Here is an 18,708-nt window from a genome sequence, read left to right on the forward strand (position 1 = left end):
CAGTTCTCCGCGCCACCCCCCCTCCGGCCCGCACGGCCCGGCGTCTGGCTCGTCTGCCCGGCGGAGGGGGCGCTGTCGGCGCGGGCGGGCGGGGCCGGAGCGCGGGGGCGCGCGGCGCGAGCGCGGGGGCCGCGGGCGCGGACCGCGGACGACTAGGGGCCTGGCGGGCGGCCCTGCGCGGTGCGGGGCGCGGCGGCGGCGGCGGCGGGCGCGCGTCCAGTGAGCGCGCGAGCGAGGAGGCGGTGGCGGTGCTGGCGGTGCTGGCGGTGCTGGCGGCGGCGGCGGGAGGAGCTCCCGGCCGCTCTTCGCGCTCCGCTCCCCGCGCTCCGCTCCTCCATGGCGCTGCCCGGGCCGCCCGAGCCGCCCCGCGGCGCGCCCCGCAAGGCGCCCAGCCTGCTGGAGATGGGGGCGCTCTGTCTGGACTCGGAGATCATCCTGGGCTTCACCAGCCACCTCCTGCGGCGGCGAGCCAAGGTGAGGGCCGAGCGGCGGGACCCGCGGGCGGCAGAGGCGCTGTCCCGCCACTTTGCCGCGGCCGAGGAGGCGGCGCCGGGAAGGAGGCAGCAGGTCCGGCGGCGTCCCGCAGGCCGCGCTAGGCACCCGCGGCCACTCTTTCCCTGTCAGCGCTGCCCGCGTCTCCCTCTCCCCCGAGGCTGTGCTGGGGAGCCGAGGCGGTCAGCTGGCGCCGGAGAGCAGCGCGGGGACTCCGGTCCCACTGCGCGCCTTGCCGGGGGCCAGGGGTCTCGCGGCAGACCCGGGGTCCCCGAGGTGACTCCAGGTCCTGCGTGCACCTGCGGGTTCTGCCCGGCTGTGTGCGGGCTCCCGGAGCGCGGGTGTGGGGTGTGCGTACGTGTGCTTCCCCGAGTGCGGCGGCGGTGCCGACCCGCCGAAGTTGCGGGCGAGACCGGCCCCGGGGGGCGTCGGCAACGGGGCGTTTCTGCGGGCGCCTGTGTGGGGTGTGTGCGTGGCTCAGAGCCGCACGCCCCGGGCCCGTGTGTGTGCGCGCGCGTGTGTCCCAGACTAACTGAAGGGCGGGGACCGGTGCTGTCTGAAGGCGATGCGGCGCGGGACGGCCCCGCGGCACCCAGACGCGGACGGGGCTGACGCCCGTTTCCCCCCCACGGCCGAGACGAGATAGGACACGGCCCGAGCTTCCGGGCCCCGGCTGGGGCGGGGGGAAAGGCGCTGGAGGCCGTGGGACTGCGGAGCCAGAGTGGGGAGCCCCTGCCCACTTTATTCCCCGCACCCATCACTGGCGGACCGCAAGTGACTCGGAAAGCAGGGCGGGAAGGTGTTACGAGCCGCTGTTCATTTTGGGGGAGTGCGTGCGTGGACGGGGAGGACATTCCAAGTAAAAGGGTGCGGGGCAAGACGTAATTGGGGGGTGCAGGCCAGTCAAGGCGCAGTCCGAACTGCGTGAGGGTTTGCCTGCGCGGGGAGCCGCGGGCCGGGGTCTCCGACCGGACCACCGCCCGCCCGCGGCCCCTTCTCTGGCTGGGCCCTTCCTGGGCCCCGGACCGTCTTGCCGGGACTCGCGGCGCCGGGTCTCCCCGGAGCCGCGGGACGGAGAGCGCGGCGGGCGGCAGGGGGCGCTCGCGCCACGGGAAGCTCGCGGCCGCGCCCTGCGAGCGGGACCCGGCTGTCGGGCTGACCCGGAGCGGCCTGCGCCTCGGGGAGCGGCGCCTCTTCGGGCCGGGCTGGAGCGGGAGCAACCGGTCGCCGAGAAGGGGGGCGACCTCTCAGCCGGAGACAAACAGGCAATTAATTCCGGAGCTAAGTCCCATCTGCCAGGCCGGCGACAACAGGTCCCCCGCGCATCCCCCGGGCCCGCCGCGCGCCGCCTCCGGCCTCCCGGGCGCGCAGCGCGCACACCCACTTTCCTGCACACGCGAGGCTGCCCCGTACGCGTGCCCCTCGCAGACTCGCGGAGCGGACTCGGACGCAGGCGCTGCACGCTCCGAGGCGCACCCCGCGGCGACGAGCACCTACGTGCGATTGTTAGACCCCAAGGGTGGTCCGCGACCCGCGGAGCGCGCGGGATTTGCGGGGAAAAGCGAGGGGGAGTCGGGGTCGGGGTTCAGCTCCTTCCTCGTCCTCCCTAGCTGTGTGACCTTGGGCCCTTTCTCTCTGCCGCCTCAGTGTCCTCGCGCGTAAAGTGAGGCGCGGGTTGGGGCGTCCCCGGGGACGCGCGGACCCCACTGTCCCGGGAGAGGAGCAGGGAAGCGCATGCGCGCCAGTGCGCCGGCTATCTCCCGGAGGCCCTCCTGCGCCCCTCCCTCCGGCTGGGACTCGCCTAACAGGTTGGGGTCCTGGGAGTGGGAGGGGCCGCGCGTCGAGGAGGGCCCCCTCCCCCACGCGCCGCCGAGCGCCGGGCTTGGGCGGGGCGGGCCGGCCTTCCCGGAGCCCGGCTCCCCCGGCCCCGCCCCCGCCCCCGGAGCCCCGCCCCCACCCTGCCCCGCCCTCGCCTCCCTGGCACTCCCGCCGCCGCGGCCGCCGCGCGCTCTCCCGCACTCGCCGGCGCAGCCAACTTCGGAGCGGCCGGCCGGACCATGGGGGCTCCCCCGGGCCGGATCACGTAGCCGCGGCGACCCCGAGAGCCCGCGCCGCCCGAAGCGCCCGCGCGGCCCTTCCCGCGCGCCGGCCATGGGCGGCCGCGGCTCCCCCCTGTGCGCGGCAGCACCCGCGGTACGCGCGGCCGGGCCACGAGAGGGAGGCGGCGGCGGGCGCCCCGAGCCGGGGTCCCGGACGCCGAGGATGCTGGCTCGCGGGGTGCAATGCGCCCCCTGGGGGCCGCGCCTGGAGCTGAGCGGGGGGGGGGGGCGCCGGGCCTCCTGCTGGGAGGGACCCAGATCCCGACCTCGCGGCTGCGCGCGGAGGGTGGGCGGCCGGCTGGCGGCCGGCGCTCCGAACTTTGCCGAGTGCCGCACTCTGCGTCCCCGACGCGCTGCGTCCTGCAGTCCGCGGGGCTGGGTCCCGGGGCGGCGCTGCTCGGGGGCCCAGGCTCACGTCCGCTTCTGCCCCCACCCCCGCAGGTGGCCGAGGGCGGCCCGGCCCGCGAGCCGCTGCAGCTGCTGGAGGTGTCCTCCCGCAAGAGGCTGCCCAGCGGGCCCGAGCAGGACCCATGCGGCAGCCGCCCTGCGCCCGAGGGCGCCGGTGCGGGCGCCGAGCAGGGCCACTCGGCGGGCGGAGGTGGCTGGTGCCGCCACTGCCACACGAAGCTCGCCGAGCTCAAGCGACAGGCGTGGAAGCTGGTCAGCGGGCCCGGGACGCCCCTCCGGGTAAGTGGACCTTCCTCGGACCGTCTTCTCCCGGGCTGCCACTTGGGAGACCCAGGGTCCCGGAGGGAGCGACGTTGCACCGAGCGTTTTTCGTCTAGTTCTTCTGCTCCCTGGGCCTCGGTTTCCCCTTCTGTGACGCGCGGTGCGTGAGTTGCAGCAGTTCTAAGAGGCTCCGCGGTGGGATCGGAGGGGGGCTGGGCGGGCGTTTCTCCCCGGAGCCACAGATGTCCCACAGCTGGAATCCCAGTGTGTGTCTGGGAGGGGGAAGGGAGACGGGGATGGCGTGGACTCCACCCTGGGCGGGACGGCTCCTGTCCTGCCAGCAGCAAGAGGTTACTCCGCGCCTTGTTGCCCTTGGGGCTCCTGGGCCCCCAGCCAGGTGTCTGGAAATTGCACACCTGGGGCCAGAGGGCTTGGAGGACCAGAGGGGGGCCTGCCGCTATGAGGGGGGCCCTGCCTTCCCCCTTTCCCTGGGTCATGAATAAGAATTGTGTGTGGGACACAGCCTGGGGCTTTGCCACCTTAGGTGGTGGCCACCCATTTGGGAACGGAGGGGCTGGGCCCCAACAGCTAGGTGTTTGCCGGTGAAGGGGGCTCTGCCAGATTCTCCAGCCAATGGGTTCGCCCTGGCCTTGGAAGGAGCTGGGACCATTGTTCAAGGAACAATGAGCCCTGGAAGTTTGCAAAGCCTGGGAAGGTGGGGGTCTCCAGAGGAAGCCCTTCCCGCCGGACCTTCAGTCTTTGAAAGCCTTCTTGGGAAGTCTGCATAATCCCCATTGAAGCTAAATATAGTTCTCCCAGCCGCCGCGGGATGGGGCAAGCGCTGGGGTTCCAGGGGGTCCCCCGGTGTTCCTGTCTTGGGCAGGGGCGGGGAGGGGAGGGGAGGGAGTCTGGTTTCTATGGCCTGGAGGGGGGGACCTGCGGCCTGCCCCGGGTGGGGGAGGGGGCTGCACCCTCCAGATCTGCTGTTCTGAGTGGGGTGCAGCCTTCCCAAGCTCTGTGCCCCCAGATGGCCTGAATCTGGTTGAGAGGCAGCAGAGGACCCGCAGGCTCCCATGAGAGGGTGTGGGACAGGCTTCCTGGGGGCCTGTCAGAGCTCCCGGGCGGTCTTATTACCCAGTAGGGGAAACAGGCCCAGGAGAGGAGGGGCTTCAGGGACTGAGCTGGGTTTTGCGGGTGGTGTTGGGCGTGAGGCCAGATGGTTGGGGGGAGTGGAGTCCTGGTGGGGAGAGCCCCTCATGGGGGCGGGGGCGGGGCTCTGTGGTCTCCTCCTGCCCACACTGATCAGGGAAACCTCTTGACCACCCAGAGTGCTCTCCTGCACCTGCACCTGCCCTAGCCTATTCTGAGTTCGGCAGTACCCCTCGGTGCCAGGTGGGGGCTCACCCCATTTCCTGGCTGCCCCGCGTACCCAGCAGCATGCTCACCCAGCAGACGGGGTCCCGTGCTTTGTTCCTGGTCTGCAGCCCCTCCCATGCTGCGTTTCCTCCTTTGTCAGATGGGTGTAGCCTCCTGGGGCCCTTCTGGGAGTGGGATCCAACCTGGAGGGTGCTTTGCCCAAGCATTTTCATTGTTTTCCCTGTGAGGGTCGAAGCAGATCTTGGGGGGCTCAAGGCCCTAGGGCTAAGCCACCCAAGCCAAGGGACATGGGGGTTGGGACTTGAGACCCTGGGACCTTGGTAGGTGTCACTGACCTGGGCAACCCAGGCTTTCCCCGGCGTCCCGGCTGACTCTCAGCTGGGGCCTGGTCCACCTGCCCCAGAACTCCCTTCAGGGAGGGCTGCGAAGTGTGCTCTGGGACATGTGCAGGGACCTGCTTCTGCTTTTGGTTAGGGAGGTAGCTGGGGGGGACCTGTGTGTGACCGGCTTTGGGTGAGCCCGGTGCTCCTTCGAGCCTGGCCCACGTCCAGGAGCCCTAGGCTCTGTTCTGAGGCCAGCACGGCACTGGAGCACGGAGTTGGTGTTCTAGGATTTTCCGCAGGGCCGTTCCTGGTGTTCGTCATGCAGAGATGAATTTCATAAGGACGGCACTTCAGACTCCGGGTGGGGGGCCTCGCTGGGCTCCCGTGGTGGGGCTGGAGCCAGACCCCACCCTGGCTATTGGAGGCGCTCTCCTTAGGGGTTCCGGCTTGATCTCAGGTGGAGAGAGAGGCTTTCGAGGGTAGAGGGACAGTGGATGTTAGCTAGCCCCAGGTCACCCCATCCTGTGCCCCTGGAGTCCCGGCCAGGGCTCTGCCCAGCTGGCTCCTTGCCCTTCCTCTTTACTGGCAGAAGCTGTCTGCTCTGGGGCCTGGGGCAGGTTTGTGGAGCCCCGGGACTGTTTCGTACCCATTTCGTGGGCAGGTAGAGCAGTGCCCGCACACAGCGGCTCGAACAGCCCAGCCCTCACTGCTTTGCTTGGGTGTCATTCTGTGCCTGGGTCTTGGCCCCCCTGGGGTCGAGTGGGGGCAGTTGGAACCCTGCGCAGGCTTTAGGTGGCCTGCCTCTCCCTTGCCTCTGTCCTCTCTTCAATCTGTGCCTGCCTCAGTTTCCCCATGGGGGAAGTGAGAGTGACTGTGGTCCCCAATGAGGGAGGTCTTCTGTGGGGAGTGGATAACACTGTGCCCTGATGCTGCTGGGGGTCACGGGCAGGGAACGTGCTCTGCCTGCCCAAGTGTAGCCTGGGAGGGTGTCCTACCCGTGCCTGGAAGGGCAGTGGGCCTGGGTGTGCAGAGACACCCAGAGGGGGGCCTTCAGGCTGGACAGTCCCCGCTGACCCCCCCCCCCCCCCGCCGCCCCAGTGCGTCCTCCTCTTCTCTTACCAGGTTCCCCAGGCCTTGTGTTCAGGTGACCCTTCGGGACCCTTCCATGGCCTGGAGCCATGGCTTCTGGACTGTTCCGCAGCCTCCCGGGGCCCTGCCCACTGTGGGCCTTGCTACAGACACCTTTCTCCTCCCCGGGGCCCCAGCGTCCCCAGACCACCCTGCCAGTTCCCTGCTCTGAGCTCCCGATGCCCCCTCTGCAGGGGGCCCTGCCTCTGAGAAGTTGGCTAGGGGCTTGGGACACCTCCCTCGAAGGGACCAAAGCCGGCCTTCCTCTTCCGCACACCTGAGTGCCCCCCGCCGAGCACTGGCCCCTCTGTCCTTCTCATTCCCCCAGAACCCCAGGCCCTGGCCTTGCCCATTCTGTGTCCTCGCCCATTAAGGTTCCTCCAGGTTCCTGCAGACCCTGTCAGCGCCCCTTCCAGTTCAGTGCCCGATGCCTGCCCCGCCCCAGCTCCCACCCTCAGGGCCCCCAGAGGGGCCTTGCTGAACTGTGGACCCATTAGACGGGGTCTCTGGCCGGTCCCAGTCCTGCTAGCCTGGCCTGGCCTGGCCTGGCCCTGTTAGGCCGAGGCTCCCCGGGAGGCGCACCCTTGCACACGGGGTCACCTCTGCCTGAAAGCCCCATCCTCTCTCTCCCTCCCATGGTGGTCTGTCACAGATGCTGCTTTTGCAGACCCCTGGCCCTTGTCCTGTCCACGCTCTGTCGGCAGACCCCCACCCCAGTCTCCAGCATCCCTGGTACTGGTGCCCACGCGGCTGACCGTGGTGGGACACTCAGACGTGCTGGCCGGCTTCACTCAGTACACAGCTCCCGCTGCTTCTCCGTGGTCATGAGCCCCCGCCTACCCCGTGAGCTTCCCCTTCCCCCATCTCTGGGAGGCCACCACTGCTGCCCCCTGACCTGGTCCTTTCTCAGCCCCTTTACACCCCTTGACCACTGTGTGGCTTCTGTGCCCTCTGTGCTGCCCCGAGGCCGGGAGCTCTGTCAGGGCAGGCATGGGGTCCAGGTAACCCGGAGACGTTTGTTGAATGACTAAGTGACCAGGCTTTTCCTCCCTCACCCCTGCGGATTTCAGCCCCACCGCTGCCTGGCTGGATTCCTGCCTTCCCCTCCCCCACCCCGGGTGACAGCCTCCGTGGAGGATGGCGACCCTTACCCTCCTTGGTGTGGCGGAGGCCAGGAACCCACCCCCCGCCCCCTGCCCCCCGCCCCCCGCCCCGCCATCAGACGGGCCATCAGACGGGTCCTGTGGAGGTGGTGGCTCTCCCAGAGACCGGTGACGTTGGCCGTGTCATTACTGCTGCTGAAGGGATTAGTGCCCCTGGGGGAGGCAGGGATCAATTCTCACTCAGCTCTTGCAGGCTCTTCCTCACCCTGGCAGGGGGTCTCCTCCTCTTAGCCCTGCGGTGGGCTCCAGGACCACTGCTGCTGGTCCCTGACTGCTCTAGCAGCCCCCAGGCGTTGGCTTTGCACTGAGCTGGACCCCAAGTCTGAAGGCTCCTGGGGAGGGGCACCGGCTGCCGTCCTAACCTAACCAGGCTCCTACCTCACCAGGCTCCTACGGCTGGTGTCCTGGAGACCCTCTTGCTTGTCTCTGTGGTTCCTGGGGAGGGGGTGGCACTTCTGCCAGCTCAGCATTCCCCTGTCACTCTCCCCTCCAGGAAGCCTTCCAGGCTCTGTCCATGGCCTTCAGCTCTGCTTGCACTGACATGCAAGAGTGGGGTCCTGGGTCTGCTGTCCCACTGGCCTCGGGTCCCGGGAGAGCAGGGCAGAGCCTGGCCGGTGTGGGACATTTGCTGCCTGCTCTGGGTCCCTGAACCCTGTTCTGTGCACTGTTTTGAGTCTGGCCTGAGCTCTGCCGGTTTCTGGGACTGCCTCTGAGCCAGGGCTGCCGTCTGCCTTGGGGCTCCACAGACCGGGACCCTGGCATGCGCAGTGTGCCCCAGGAGCAGCCGGGGAGGTGTTTGAGGGGCGGGAGCTCCCTGGGGCTGCTGGCTGGGCGGTCTCCCAGCTGGCAGGGGGCTCGGACGACTCGGCTGGGAAGGCATCTGTCTGTGCGGCTCGGAGGCTCCCAGGCCACCGCAGGGGACCAAGCCTGGGCAGGGTGAAGGAGCTGGCCGGGTGTGGGCCCTGCAGTCCCAGCCCTCATGCCTCTCGGGAGGGAGTTTGCTTGAGGGGCTCTGGGTGCTCTCGGAGGTAGGGCTGAGCCAGGGGTGTGTGCGGTGGTGACCGGCCTCGCTGCCTCTCTGTGGAGAGGAGCAGGGTCAGGGAGGGCTGAGTCCCTTGCTCCCCCTGGGTTAAAGGGGGGGAGTTTCACTTTTGGTGTCACGTTTTGTGGCTGGGGGACCCCCATGGGGCTATGTGCAGGGTCTTTGGCCCCCCGTGGGAGGGGCTTCTTGGCCTCATCTGGTCTGGTCTTGGACCGGTCCCCCAACCCCCAGCAGCACCCAGGCTTCAGCTCTTGCGGCTGGGCTGGGGCAGGGGTGGGTGGGCTCTGCCAGGCGCCTGGAGCTGGCAGATGTATAGTCCCACGTGGCCCAGGGCCAGGGGCTCTGTGTTCCCCTCCGACCTTGTGTGATGGATGCTGGCCTGCGCTGCTGCCCGTTTCCAGGTGGAACCTGCCAGTCGTGGGCCTGCCCAATACCCTGCTGTTCCTAAAAGTCACTGTCCCCCCTTCACAGCTACAGCGCAAGGCCAGAGCCCAGCCGCACAGACTTGGCCTGTCTAAAACCCAAGGGATTGTCTGGAAGTCATTTCTGTGTGGCTTGTTTGGTGGTTGCCCTTAATGTGGCCATGGGTCTCCGGATCTCGTCCCTGGGGTCCCCTTCCCTGGGCCCCATTCCTTCTCAAACCTTCCACACTTGGATCCCCAGCCTTGTTGCCCAAGCTCGCTGGTCCGAGGGCCTCAGGCTCAGGCTCAGTGTAGCAGGGGGAGCGACATGGTTCCCAGCGGCGTGGATGTGTGTGGACATGGGTCCGTGGCCCCTGGGCTCTGGCTCTGATCCAGCCCGCGCAGTGGCCCGGCTGGAGGCCGGGGGCTGCCTGGCGGTGGTGTGTCTGCGTGCTGGATCCCGAGGTGACCGTGGGGTCCGTTCTGCCTCGCGTCCATCTTCTCCGCTGGGGGATCAGCGAATAGGGTTGGCTGGGTTCATGCTGTGGGAGGGGCTGGCCCCGTGGGGAGGGGGACCCCTCATCTCTCCGAACGCCCTGAGGCCTGGTGGGGAGAGAAGCCTCAGGGCGGACACCCGGGGTACCTGGCCGGTGGGGCTTCGGAGAGCGGGCAGGGAGCTGGGCCGATGGGAAGGCCGCAGGCCTCTGAGAAAAGCACACTGAGCCCGACCACCCTACGTGGTGAGGGAGGCAATAGCAGGCGGAGGGGTGCCCACGGAGCCCAAGACCTCTCGCCCTGGCTGCTCTCCCTCCAGGGTTTGTGGGGATAACTGAAGTGCTGTGGGCCTGGGAGAGAGGGCTCTGCAGCGGGGCATCTTGGAGGGCCTCCTGGAGGAAGTGGCATTTGATCTCGGTTGGAATTACACCCACAGAGAGGGGGTGGAGGTCCCTGGGGGAGGGAACACGAGGAGCTCCAAGATGGGGGTGGCCAGAGCATGCATGGAGACTGTCCCAGGGTGCCAGGTAGACACAGGGGAAACCAGGATGGGGTCAAGGGTCAGGGTGTGGTGGACGGGAGTCAGACTCCAGCCCGGGAACAGAGGTTGGGGCCTGGAGTGTCCGGGCCATGCTTTGATTCAACAGCTGCAGCCAGGGGCTGTGTGCCGAGGTTCCCAGCAGGAGAGCGTGAGGGCCTGGCTCAGGGGCAGGTTCCTCTCCCGCATCTGTACCTGCCCTTGGCTGGCCCGTCCAGCCTCCCTGGGGTTCCGAGTCCTGCTGAGTGGCATCGGGAGCCCTGGGCACGGCCTGGCTTGTAGGGCACAGCGTGGGCCCCACCCTCGTGGTGAGACTCTGCTGTGCCCGTTGCTTGGATGAGAATGAAGTCCCTGGGGGCTGCAGCCACACCTGCAGACTCGGACTGAGAGCCACGGACTGAGAGCCACGTCTGGGTGAGCCCCAGGCTCCCGGAAGTGCGTGGAGCGCCTCCTCTGAGTGGCGGCGCTCCTGGGACGCGGGGCTCTCCGTCCCCTTCCCCTGGTCGAGGCCATCCTGCTGATCTTGCCTTCGGCCGCCACGGTCCCCACCATGCTTGTGTGGCGTTGGGTGGAGGACAGGGGAGGCCATTGAAGGGTCTCAATGAACTAGTGTGTGTCCTGAGCTGCCCAGCTGGCTGGTGCCTGGCACGGGGCCTCAGGGCCAGGTGCCAGTCCGTGCTGGGTGGGCCTGGCTGCACCCCTCCCCCACTCTCCCCACCCTGGCCTCTGGCAGAGGAGGGGAGCTGGAGGCTTCTCTGGGGCTTTCGGAACTGCAGACTCATGGGCCTGGAGGGGTCTCCAGGATTCTGCCGGCAGATGGGTGACGGTCTGGCTCAGGGGTCCCAGGTTTTCCTGCCACACTCAGGGGACATGGGTGGGCAGGGCCTCTGGCTGACAGTTGGGGCCTTGGTGAGGGGCCTGGTTGGTGGGAGGGGCCAGGGAGGGGCACCCCCAGGCCTCAGGGCGCTCCTCCAGGCATGGTGTTTGGGTCTCTTAGTCCCCCTAGAGGGTCTGCCAGTGGGCCCCCTTTCTAAAGACAGGGTGACCGGCCCAGGGAGAGTCGTCTTGTAGCTCTGAGGTCTGGGGTTTCTCCCAACCAGGGAGCAGAGCCCCTTCCTTCCTCCCGTGTTGGCCTCAGCTTGGGGCTCTGGTCAGCTCCTGTCCCGCCCTGTGGGTGGGCTCCGCTGGGCCTGGGCTGGGAGAGGCCTCTCCCGGCGGCTCATCCCCGGAGAAGTCCCTCTGGCCTCCGATGCGGGAGAAAATGAAAAGATTACTTAAAGCAACTTGGAGAACCCAGAAAGGAGATGAAACATGGCAAGTCGTTACTTTAAGGGGGGGTGGGCTCCCTAAAACCCCAGCGGCGTGATGGGTGGGTGGTGCGCAATGCTAAATTGAATCAAATTAAGAAAAACATTTTCCAAATGCAAGTAAAATATCTGTTTAATTAGACTGTGGAGAGGAAATGAAAAGTAATATTTTGCGGTGGGGTAATCACTGTCTTTCTGAAGGTGCTGGGCTCAGAGAAGGGGTAGTGGATGAGTCGTGTGGCCGCTGGTGTTCTCGGGGGTCAAAATTCCTGAAAATGGGCCAGCATCCCCTCTGGGGCTCGGGCCTGTGGACACTGGGAGCTGCCCAGAGGCCCCATGTCTGGGAGAGGAGAAGGCTGCCCCACAAGCCTTCCCAGTTCATCTGAGCAGCGAGCGCTCCTTGCCTTGCCCTGCCCAGAGCCGGCCCAGCCTCTGTCCGAGGGGCTTGGGGTCGGGTGGGGACTCTGTGTGGTCACCCAGGGCAGGGCTCTGTGTCTCTGTCTCTCGTGCGTATGACATGAGACAAAGGTTTTGGAGATGCCCCTGCCCTTGTGCCAAGAGGTCCCTGTGGCCCTGGGGTGTCAGCTGGGCCTTCCCCAGTGATGGGGGCCCCCTGGCTACCAGGGTGGGGGAGGGGTGGGTGGCCCCATGGTGGGCTTTGGCCTGGGACGGCCCCAGGTGTGTCTGGGCTGGGCCTCCTGGGGGCTTGTGAAGCGGGACCTGGGTTTGGTGTGGGCTCTGCCTCCCCGCCCCCCACCGAAGCAGACCTCCTCGGTGCCCTCCTGGGGCTTCGATGCCCAGAGCCTGAGGCCTTGGCGGGCCTGGGGCCTCCCTGCCAGCTGCCATCTGAATTCCTGATGACACAGCTGGGAGGGGGGTTTGCTCTGGCTTCCTGTCGCCTTGCCGCCAGCGCCCCCTCCCCCGTCCCCACCCAGGTGCTGGTGGGGGGCCGGGGCGGGCTTAGGTCAGTGAACTCCCCCACCCCTGCCCTGCCTTTCCTTCCTGCCTCCTCTGTGCTGGCCACGCAGGGGGTGCCACGGGGCTTCCCCAGAGGCCTGAGGTCCCCAGGCCAGGCAGAGGCACTGGAACAATGGGCAGCTGGGTCTGGCTTGGAGGGGGTTTGGCGGTGGGGGGGAGCTGGGTGGAGCTGGGCTGCCTTTCAAGTCGCTAATGGCTTTAGCAGGCCTTCCTTCCCTCACACCCGCCACATTAGCAGCCTCCCGCCGAGTGGAAAAGCTGGAGTAATCAGAGCAGGGCCCTGGAAAACAGGCAGGGCAGTGACATGGACGAGCCTGGCCTGTGGCTGGGGGACTGGCGTCTGGGTTACATCTGTGGCCCCACGTGCCAGCGCCGGTGGGGGCTCTGGCCGAGCTTCCCCCGGCCTCCGCAGCTCGCAGGGAAGCTGGGCGGCAGGGCGGCTCGGGGCGTCCGCTCATGGGGACCGGACGTGGGGCACTCTGGACCTCGCCAGAGAGAATCCAGGCCTTCTGGAGGGACCCGCAAGTCAGGTGGCTGGTGTGGCGGGCCTGGCCGGGGGCCACCCTTTCATGGGAACTGATCTACTTGGGGCGCGTGGGGACAGCTGTGGTCTGAGGCCGAGGCCACGCGGGGCTTCCAGGGAGCGCGGGTGGTCCCGCGGAAGGGACAGCAGAGCCGGCGCCCCCTCTCAGCAAGGCCACCCCCCATAGCTGGTCCCCAGGGTCTGTGCGTGGGGTTGGGCGGGCCACAGTTCAGGGCTGGGGAGCCTGGCTGGGGTGAATGAGATGCACCTGGTGGGATGGTGGCCTCAGTTTCCTCTTCTGAGTAATGGGTGTATTGGGGGAAGCTGTAGGGAGCGGCCTGGGGCCAGGTAGGGGAAGGCTCCAGCCCTGGGAAGTTGTCGCAGGCCCCTGCTGGGGTCAGGGAGGGGGCAGCTTGAGGTCCAGCTAAGTGGCCCAGCTGGGCACAGTGAAGACGTAGCCCTGCATTTGAGGTTGGTTCTCTGGAGAGCCCTGGGAAAGTCCTGGGTGGTCATGGCCACCGCTGGGCTGGGCCAGTGCTTTGTCAAGGGGCTGCCCTGGGCAGGCACCTGTGGCTGGGCCTTACCTCCCAGGGGAGGGGAGGAGGAGGAGGGGCTGGCCTTGGCTTAGAGCCTGATCCCCACGGGGCTGCCCCTGGGAGGAGCCCCATCAGAGCCTGGTGGGGTGGTTGAGGGACAGGGCATGAGCCCTGGGATAGGACTCTTGATAGCGTTTTTCCAGTGAGGATCCTTCTGAGGATTGGCTCTCTCTTCCTCTTCCTTCCAGAGGTGTCACCTCTTCCCGGAAGCCCTCCCTGACCTCCAGGCTCTGGGCTGCCCTGGCTCCTGTCCTTCACCCTTTCTGGGCATCAGGCTCACAGAGACAGCCATGTGTGCCCCTCGTGCAGTGCACAGTGGGGGGAACAGGGCCGCAGTGGCAGTCACCATGCCACACAGGCCCCGGGGACCACGTCCCTGCCTGTGGTCGAGCACGGGCTGGGCACGGAGCTTCCTGCCTCCTTGCCAGCTAGCCCCAGTGTGTCCGTCCTCGCCCCTCCTGGTGTCCCTGGTGACTTCTGTGGGAGGGGTGAGCCTGGGACCGCACTTCTCTTTCCAGCAGGGAAAGAGCAGGGCTGGAGCAGGGCTGTAAGCCAGGGGGCCCCTTGTGGCTCTGGACGGACGTCGCTCTCACTTGCGGGGGCCCCGGGGTGCCAACTGCACACATCAAGTCTGTGGGGGGTGGTCTGGCGCTGCTTTCTGCTGGCCTCCTGGCTGCTTTTTAACCCCCTGGCCCGGGCTCCCGGTGGCCTGGCTCTTGGCCGGGGGGCAGCGTGCCGAAGCCTCGTTAGCCCGGAGCGAGTGTGGTAATGAGGGCGGGGGAGGCCGGGAGCTGTCGGGGCGCCGCTGGCCTCCCTGTGAAGCTCCGATAATTATTTTCCTGCTGGGCTCGTGCAGACGAATCCGTTGGGGGCTCATTCATCAGTTGGGGTGATGCAGCGGCCCCAGCTGTGCCCAGGGTGGCACAGCGGCCTGTGCTGTGGAGGTGAGGCCCCAGGGGCAGGGTCCCGGGGCACTGACCGCTCTGTTCCTTGCTCCCTCCCCAGGACCCTTGCCTCTCTGCGTTGCTCCTCGACAAGCTGCCGGCCCCCGGGGTCCTGCCCGCCTGCCGCCCGGAGGCCGAGCGCCGCTGTGACGTCTGCGCCACGCACCTGACCCAGCTGACGCGGGAGGCCCTGCGGCTGCTGCAGGCTCCCGCCAGCCGTGACGCCCCCGACGCCCCCCATGGAGGCCCGGGCCTCGTGCCCTCCAGCCCCGGCTCCGGGACCAGCCTGCGGGATGCGTCCGTGCCTGCGGGCCCGCCGGGGAGGCAGCCGGGCCGGGCGGGGCCGGACAAGAGGAAGGGGCTGGCCTGGCCCTCTGGGCCCAGCGTCCAGGTGTCGGTGGCCCCGGCTGGCCTGGGCGGAGCCCTGAGCACAGTCACCATCCAGGCTCAGCAGTGCCTGGAGGGCATGTGGAGCGTCTCAAGGGTCAACAGCTTCCTGCCGCCATCCTGCCTGGTGAGTCCACGCGGCTGGGTGGGTGGCTTGCCTCCTGAGGCCACCGGGCCGCGGGGTCCGACTCTGGGCTCCCTCCTGGGGGTCCCTTCCACGTCTCTGCATGGCCCGTACTGCGCAGGCTCAGCGGCTCCCCGCTGCGTCAAGGAGCCGAGCACATGGGGGGGAGGCTGCATCCAGCCGGCCGGCGGGGTTCCCACGGGCAGAGTCCTCCCGTGCCCCCGGTGCTCTCCCTTCATGAGGCCCCTGCGGGCATGGCCGGGACGGGTATGGGCTGCCCCTGCTTCTGAGGGCACGTGTGGTGCCGTGGGCTGGCGGGAGGGCTCCCGGGACAGGTCAGACCCTCCTTCTCAGGGTGAGTGGCAGGGGAGCATCTCCTTGTGAGGAGGGATCTCCAGCAGCTGCCATGCCAGGTGCCCCCGAGGCTGTGGCTCAGCGGGCAGAGCTCGGAGTGTAGGTGGTGGGGGAGGTCTGTGTCTGCTCCCGTGGCCTCTCAGGAGACACCTCTTTTCAGTTGGCTGCAGAGTGGCCCCCACAGAGGCTCTCGGGTGCACCAGATCACTGCCCACACCAGGGGGCACGGCCTCCGTGGGACCAGCTCTGGGCACCAGTGGGTGCTGTGGTTGCCGTGGACTCGGACCATGTGTCCTCCGGCAAAGCTCTGGGCCGGTGTCACTTGCGTGGGTTGGGATGAAGCTGGCCGGCCTTGGAGGGTGGAGCTGGGGCCAGCCGCATTCCCACCGGTCACAGGGCTGGGCTTCTGGTGGTTTCTCCCAGTGACTGCCATGCCCCCAGTTTTTCATCAAGCAGAAACTATCCAGGATAGGAGTTGGGAGGGGGATTCTCCTGGGGCACTGGGGGAGCTGGTTTGGGTCATACGTGAGCTCACTGTCTTGGGGGCCGCCCTGGGAAGGCTGCTTTGCCCGAGCCTCAGGGGATACCTTCTCCTGAAGGTCTGTGCCTTCGGCGGTTCCCACCCTTTTAGCGGACTGAGACTGACAGCCCAGCACAGGGTTCATCAGGCAAACAAGTAGGAAGGACCTTCTAAGCAGAAGGAACCCTCTGTGTGGAGGCCCAGAGGTGTGAAGCCTGAGGCCTCCCTGGAGGTGTGAAGCCTGAGGCCTTCCTGGAGGTGTGAGCCTTGTCGGAGGGAGGGCTGTGACAGGGAGCAGGGAAGGTGGAAGAGAGGTTGGGGGCCTGGGACAGGCTGCGATGATGTGTGCGGATACATGGAGAAGCACCCCGACTTCCACCGGTGTCGCCCTCCTCTGGAGCCAGAGGCCGAGACCGTGGCTGAGTATGAAAGCAAGTTGTTCTCCAGTCACAGCAGAGCTGGCTGCACAGGCTGCCCAGTGAGTGTCTCCGAAGTAGAGCAGCGGTAAGCCTTCCCTATGGGCCCTGTGCCCCATGGGGCTGGGCAGATGGAGGCATAGGAAGGTCCCCAGCTGCTGGGATAAGGTCACATACAGTCCTGAAGCAGGACAGACCCTGCCCTGTCCCCGCCCTGGGCTCGTGGGCCCTTCTAAGTCCAGGGCCAGGTCAACATCAGTACGTCCAGCACAGCCTTCGGAGAGATCTTGCCCTTGCTGGAAGCTGGATCCTGCGGCCCATTGCGGGGCCAGTCCTCCAGAGGGCACTCTGTCCTTGGGGCCTCTCTGGCCCTTGGCAGCTTGGGGATGGGGGGCACAGGGGCTCAGGGAAGAACTTCGGGTCTTGAACCAGCTTCTGGTTGGTGTGCAGATGGCCCCCGGGTGTGGTCTGGCTGCTTCTGACTCCTCCTTTGTTGAGTCCTGGGGTGAGGGAGGAAGAGGCAGCCAGCCCCCACCAAGCGCGCACGGTGCCTCCTGGCCTGAGAGCTGAGCTGCCCGGGCGGCATGTGCTGGGGGGCAGCACTGAGCTGACGGGGAAGCTCAGGAGAGCGGGGTAGCTTCCTGGAGGAAGTGACATTGAGCTGGGCCCAGTGGGAAGCAGAGATGGCGGCCCAGCATGAGGTGTGGTCAGGTGCCTAGGGACTATGGGGGCCACTGGCAATAGCCAGAGGAATCCTTACCTGGGGAGGGAGCCGAATGCTTGTCTTACTGGGGCCTGGAGTGCTGGGCGGAGAGGGCGGTTGGCCTTCCCGGTGAGAGTGCCCAGGAGGGAGAGGAGGGACAGGAGCTGCCAGTGGGAGCAAGGAGGCTCTGTGCAGCCGGCGTGGGCAGGCTTTATGCTTCCTTGGGCCTCGGAGGCGGGTGTCGCTGGCCTCTGGCTGGGCAGCCCCGCCAACAGCCAGCACGTTGTAAAACGTGGCCATTGAAGCTTTTCTCTGTTTTACGTCCACATCGATCGCGTTCGGGGCGGGCGAGAATGGATTTATCCTTAGACGACCGCGCTGGCGATCAGTGGGGAGATGATTAGACGCATAATAGAACTTTAGGATTCAGATGAGGAGATTTCCCCGGAACTGGGGCATCGATTGCTAGAGGTGGCTCTGGAATGTTCAACCGTCGCGAGGGAATGCTCCTGGAGGGTGTGCGGTGAGGGTCTCCCACGGCCCATCTGCAGCCCGGGGCGCGACACCGTTCGGGCTAGCTGGGAGCGCCGGGCAGCAGCCCTCCGATCTAGAGTGTGGGGAGGAGGCAGATTGTGGCAGGGATCGTCTTTGGAGGGGGGCAGGGAACCAAGGCTCTGAGGGCCTGGAACATTCTGGGTGCTGTGGCTGGGAGGAGCCTGCCCTGTGGCCTGTGTGGGGTCAGGTCGGGGGCGTGGCCATCTGGAGAGCTAGCCACAGCTGTAGTCAAAACCAAAGCCCGCCTCCCTCGTCTGGGAGCCCAGAGCTTGGCCCTTTCTGGCTCATTCCACCTCCCCAGTGTCCAGTGGTGCTCCGTGGATGTGGGGCCGTGGAGGCCCAGCCTGGATAGGGAAGCTGGAGGGCTTCCTGGAGGAGGTGCTGCACATGTCTTTGATGTACAGACAGGAGGTGAGGTCATTTTGGTGGGGGCCTGGGAGCGGGTGTCGCTGGCCCCTGTAGCAGCCTGCTTGCCTCCCCTTGTCCCTGCCGTCCCCGGCGGGGTCTCAGGTGGGTGTCCGCCCGGCCTCAGGAGTGTGACTGGCAGAAGGTAGAGGGCTCTGGCCTGTCTCTGATCTGGCCCATTGCTGGTGCCCTCGCTCTGGGCCGCGGTTTACCCACTGTAGAATGGACGTCGGACCCGACAGCCTCCTCCTCCACGTGCTGCGGGGAAACTGCTTCTGTGACGGGAGGTGGGGGTGGGACAAGGCGCTTGCTGGGGTCAGGACGTCCTTGGCCCGAGGCCCTGTCTGTGATCAGGCGGGGCTCTGAGAGGCAGCTGGCTTCGCCCAGTGAACCGCCAGTGCCCCGTGCCGGGTTGAGAGCGTCTGCACGACCCCGGCCTCGCTGTTCCTGGCCCCCTGCCCCCTTGGCTGTCCCCACCGTCCGGCTTGAGATGGCCCCCAGTGAGGTGTTCGTCCCGAGGGTCAGGCAAATGTGGTCCTTCTCGTGCCAGAGCTCGGGCCCAGATGGTTCCTGAGCAGGGTTAGTCTGGTGCTTCCCAGACGGTGCTCCCCGGAATCCCGGCACGCCCCGCCGGTGCTGGCTGGAGTTGGGTGCCTCCGGGGGCCCGTGGCACGGCGTGGCCTGCCTCACGCTCTCCGCTCCTCATGCTTCTCTCTCGTGGCTTCTCCGCTGCCTCCATCTTGTTTTGTTCGGCGTCCGCCGCCCCCCCCCCCCCCCGCACCCCTCTCTTCCGTCCTCCTGTTGTGGTCACCCCTCCCGCCCCCTCCCTCCCGCCGCCTCCGGTGTCTTTTGGCATGCCTGGCTTCTGCTTCTGGCAGAATCGGCAGGGGCCAGCCCGGTGGCCGGAGCCGTGTCTCGGCAGCTCGTGGGACGGTGGAGCTGAGGCGTCTGTGGGACTCCCGAGACAGGTCAGTGCGGGCGGCCTGCGCCCTCGCCGGGTGGGGTCAGAGCGTTCTGGCTGGAGGCGGGCAGGCTGCATGTGATGGTGGGCTGGCCCGGACGTGGACGGAGTGGCCGTGGACGGCCATGGTGCGGCTGCTCTGTCCCCTCTGTGACCCTACCCCTGCTTCGGTCCCCTGCTGTCCAGGGTGCCTCACTGAACAGAGTGA

General features: G+C 67.4%; 1 protein-coding gene across 4 annotated transcripts in view; it reads left to right on the plus strand.

The window, feature by feature from the left end:
• The first annotated feature begins 242 nt into the window (after positions 1-242).
• Positions 243-18,708, plus strand: part of KIF26A (kinesin family member 26A) — a 40,573-nt gene continuing 22,107 nt past the window's right edge. For 2 of the 4 annotated variants that reach the window (XM_059183288.1, XM_059183289.1), the window contains exons 1-3: positions 243-474; positions 3,033-3,278; positions 14,137-14,589. In XM_059183288.1, coding sequence (XP_059039271.1) covers positions 337-474; positions 3,033-3,278; positions 14,137-14,589 — 837 coding nt within the window. In that variant the 5' untranslated portion in view covers positions 243-336. Of the gene's footprint in view, positions 475-2,485; positions 2,686-3,032; positions 3,279-14,136; positions 14,590-18,708 lie in introns of those variants that run through there. The other 2 variants (XM_059183291.1, XM_059183292.1) reach the window with 1 other exon arrangement.

Source organism: Mustela lutreola, chromosome 7 (assembly GCF_030435805.1).
Source record: "Mustela lutreola isolate mMusLut2 chromosome 7, mMusLut2.pri, whole genome shotgun sequence".
Lineage (NCBI taxonomy): Eukaryota > Metazoa > Chordata > Mammalia > Carnivora > Mustelidae > Mustela > Mustela lutreola.